This window comes from Lactuca virosa, chromosome 5 (assembly GCF_052849685.1).
Source record: "Lactuca virosa cultivar CGN04683 chromosome 5, Lactuca_virosa_CGN04683_v6, whole genome shotgun sequence".
Lineage (NCBI taxonomy): Eukaryota > Viridiplantae > Streptophyta > Magnoliopsida > Asterales > Asteraceae > Lactuca > Lactuca virosa.
In genome coordinates, this window is record NC_136430.1 from 263,209,796 (window position 1) to 263,213,157 (window position 3,362).

Genomic DNA, 3,362 nt, shown 5'->3' on the forward strand with positions numbered 1-3,362 from the left:
CAAAGATGTTAAGCTAACTCCTCTACTAAATCTCAAAAATGGTTAAAAGACCATTTAACCATCCATGGTCTCCAAAGCCCACAACTTGACCAAACCCTAAAAAGTCAACAGAAGTCAACACTCAAGTCAACAGTCCATGTTGACTCAACTCGTCGAGTGCATCTATGCGACTCGTCGAGTTCCTTCTGTTCTCATGAAAGATCTGGAATATTCGAGTTAACTCGCCGAGTTGTCCCACCAACTCATCGAGTTTGCACCGTCCAAAATATCGGTGAAAAACCCTAACCAACTCGTCGAGTTGGCTCACCAACTCGTCGAGTTGGCTCACCAACTCGTCGAGTTCATTCAGACCTTACACTCATTCAGACGCTTTTAAGCAAGCCTAAGGTCCCAAACTCTAGATCTAGCCTTTTGGGGTTTAGAGACCACGTAAAGCTGCATGCTTTACGTCCATGCATGGAATTTAGGGTCTAACTTTGCCAAAACAAGGCTCAACAAGGGGGTTTCAAGCATCAGGATTGGCGAAAGCTTGATAAAGCTTGAGTCTTTAGGCCGAAAGGGCCTAATAGTGTCCAGATCTGAAGTCTTAGCTTCAAAGCATGCTCAAAACCAATACTGACTCAAGAAGAAGCTGGAAATGGCCATAAGCTCTCTAATGGAGAGATCTAACAAACAAGTGATCAAGGTAATTGCTTTTTACCTCCAAATGACTACTACTACTACTGAGTGGATGCCGGATCTAAAGACTCCTTCTTGTTCCAAGCCCTTTACTCTTCAAGTTTCTTCAAGGAATTCACCAAAAACACACTCTTAGCCTTACACACTCTCAAGCTGGAAGATAATGCGATTAGGGTTTGTCTATGGGTGACAACGTGAAGAGGGAAGTGGGGTAAAGGACTTAAGGTCCTTTAAATAGGGTGCAAACCCTAAAAATTAGGGTTTTCACACTCAGGTCCAACTCGTCGAGTTCGGTCCACCAACTCATCGAGTTGGCTCTAAAACCACGCGGCCAATCTTAGTCTCTACTCGACGAGTTGGGGCCTCCAACTCGTCGAGTTTCCCTGACAATATGCATAAAATAAACATTTAAATTTATACCTGGGAGTCGGGATGTTACACCAAGCGAGGTGTATAATCCTTAACTCGTGTGAAGGAGGTAATTAACTCTTTAAACCTTAGAGGGGATTACGTACCGTTATTTGTAGGAGAGATTAGCAGTCTCTATTCTTAGGATACGTGTGTTACGAATTATAGGACGTTGTAGCTATGGGACTCTTAGGTGCCAATGTCTTCAAAAGTCAAGATCCTTGTTTATTAGGATCCTTGAATCTTCATATGTCAAGATCCTTGTATGACAGGATCCTTGAGTGTCAGGATCCTACAACAAACATTAGCTAGGGGTAGGTGTTAGTCTGGCTAACGCCCCTCCGATGCTGAAGTTAGTAGTGGTATTCGAAGAGAGTAAATAGTAATAAAAATAAAGGGTAAAAGGTAAAGAGCATGTGTACCTTGAGTGTGTTGGAAAATAAGTAATCTTTCTTACATAAAATAAGCTTTAAGATGTATAGTATTCCAGGATCTTTACAGGACATTTCCATTCAGGGTATCCAACCAATATTCCCCTTTCCTGCTTCGGCATATATGAGATATGGTCCTTCCCATTTAGGTGCCAGTTTTACCTACACTAGGATCATTGGTGTTTTCGAATGTTTTCCTTAGTAGCAAGTCTCCTATTTGGAATCTTCTGACTTTTTTATTTTTGTTCTATGCATTGGTAATTCTCTTTTGATGAGCAGCGATGCAGATCTTGGCAAGATCCCTGAGTTCGTCGATAGAATTAAAATCATGGGCCAGGATCCTGTCGTTGTTTTCTTGATTTTGAAGTAGATATCTTTTTGGTGGGATCACCACTTCAGTGGGGATCATTGCTTTTGCTCTGAACACCAAGGAGTATGGGGTTTGGCCTGAGGCTACTTTGGAAGTGGTTCTATCTGCCCATAGTACGAAAGGAAGTTCTTTTGCCCATCTTTTCTTCAAGTTATTGACTATGATTTTTTTGCTTGATTCTGCTTGACCGTTAGCTGGAGGGTGAATAGGTGTGGAAATTACCATCTTGATTCCCCAACTCGAGAAATAGTCTCTTGTCCTCTTGCTTATGAACTGGGATCCGTTGTTGCATATGATTTCGGCAGGGATCCCGAACTTTGTTAAGATAATATGTTTAATAATTAAGACTACCTATATGTCTCTTACCTGGAAAAAAGCTTCGGCTTCTATCCATTTTGAGAAATACTCAGTCATCACTAGCATGAAGATCTTTCCTCCTAGAGCAACCGGCAATTTGCCCACTATATCCATCCCCCACTTCATGAATGTCCAAAGGGAGATGATAGTATGTAGAGGTTTTGTTGGTTGATGTATGATGTTGTTATGTCTTTGCAAGCATAACATTTTTGAGCATGAAGGAAGGAGTCTTTCTTCATGGTTGTCCAGTAGTATCATGTCCTCGATACTTTGGAGCGTAAGGATGTGCCTCGAGTGTGATTACCATAGTCTCCTTCAAGTATATTCTTTAGAACTTCTGCAGCTTCATGATCTTATAAGCGCCTAAGGTATGGACCAACCATAGCTTTTTTATATAATTTAACTTGGATTATAACAAACCTTGAGACCCTTGTTCTGAATGCTTTGGCACTTTTTTCCTCTTTTGGGATCGTGCCATTTTGGAGGTGTTCCATAATAGGTAGGATCCAAGATCTTTAGGTTGGGGAAGGATCCTTGATGTTAGGATCCTGATAAGGAAGTAGAGAATCGATATCTTCAATTGTAGCGACGTTAGTAGTTTCCTCATGATCGTTGGGATCCTTCAGTCTTTTGGCAGGATCCTCGATTGCGGGGATTAACATGTGGCTTATCGGGATCGTGGTTTCTGGTGGGATCCTAAGAGAAGATCCTATATTGGCTAAAGCATATGCTTCAGCATTGGCTTCTCTAGGAACCTCGTTTAGGCTAAATGCTTCAAATTTTGAGGCTAGGTTTTTGAGGATATGGAGTTATATAGTGCTAATGTTTCTCCTTTTATTGCATAGAATCTATTAAAATAGTTAGTCAATAATAAAGAATCAACGAATACCTGATGATATTTGGTTCGATGATCCTTGGCTAACTGTAATCCCATGATTAGTGCCCATATTCTTCTTCGTTGTTGGTTGCCTTTCACAACTGATTGCTTGGGGTAGGATGTCCCCTATGGCGATTTTAGTATGATCCCTAGGCCAGTTCCTATTTGGTTTGATGCTCCACATGTGAATAGTGTCTATCTTCCCACGTTCTCTTCTTCTAGAAGTTGTTTGGCTTCTATT

The 3,362-nt window shown here is 41.2% G+C and overlaps 1 protein-coding gene across 1 annotated transcript; it reads right to left on the minus strand.

Annotated features, from left to right (window-relative positions):
* Window positions 1-1,764: 1,764 nt before the first annotated feature.
* LOC145112681 (uncharacterized) lies at window positions 1,765-2,370 on the minus strand. Its single transcript, XM_079048816.1, has 2 exons — window positions 2,254-2,370; window positions 1,765-2,202 (listed from the first exon to the last, which is right to left on the minus strand). The coding sequence occupies exons 1-2, from the start codon at window positions 2,368-2,370 to the stop codon at window positions 1,765-1,767; spliced, it is 555 nt and encodes a 184-aa protein (XP_078904942.1).
* Between the last annotated feature and the right edge of the window lie 992 nt (window positions 2,371-3,362).

What these genes read in the sequence shown, in the direction of transcription:
- LOC145112681 (XM_079048816.1), bottom strand. Translation starts at nt 2,370, where the DNA reads ATGAAGTGGGGGATGGATATAGTGGGCAAATTGCCGGTTGCTCTAGGA. An exon ending in AAGCCGAAGCTTTTTTCCAG is followed by an intron (nt 2,203 to 2,253) that starts GTAAGAGACATA and finishes ATCTTAACAAAG; the next exon opens with TTCGGGATCCCTGCCGAAAT.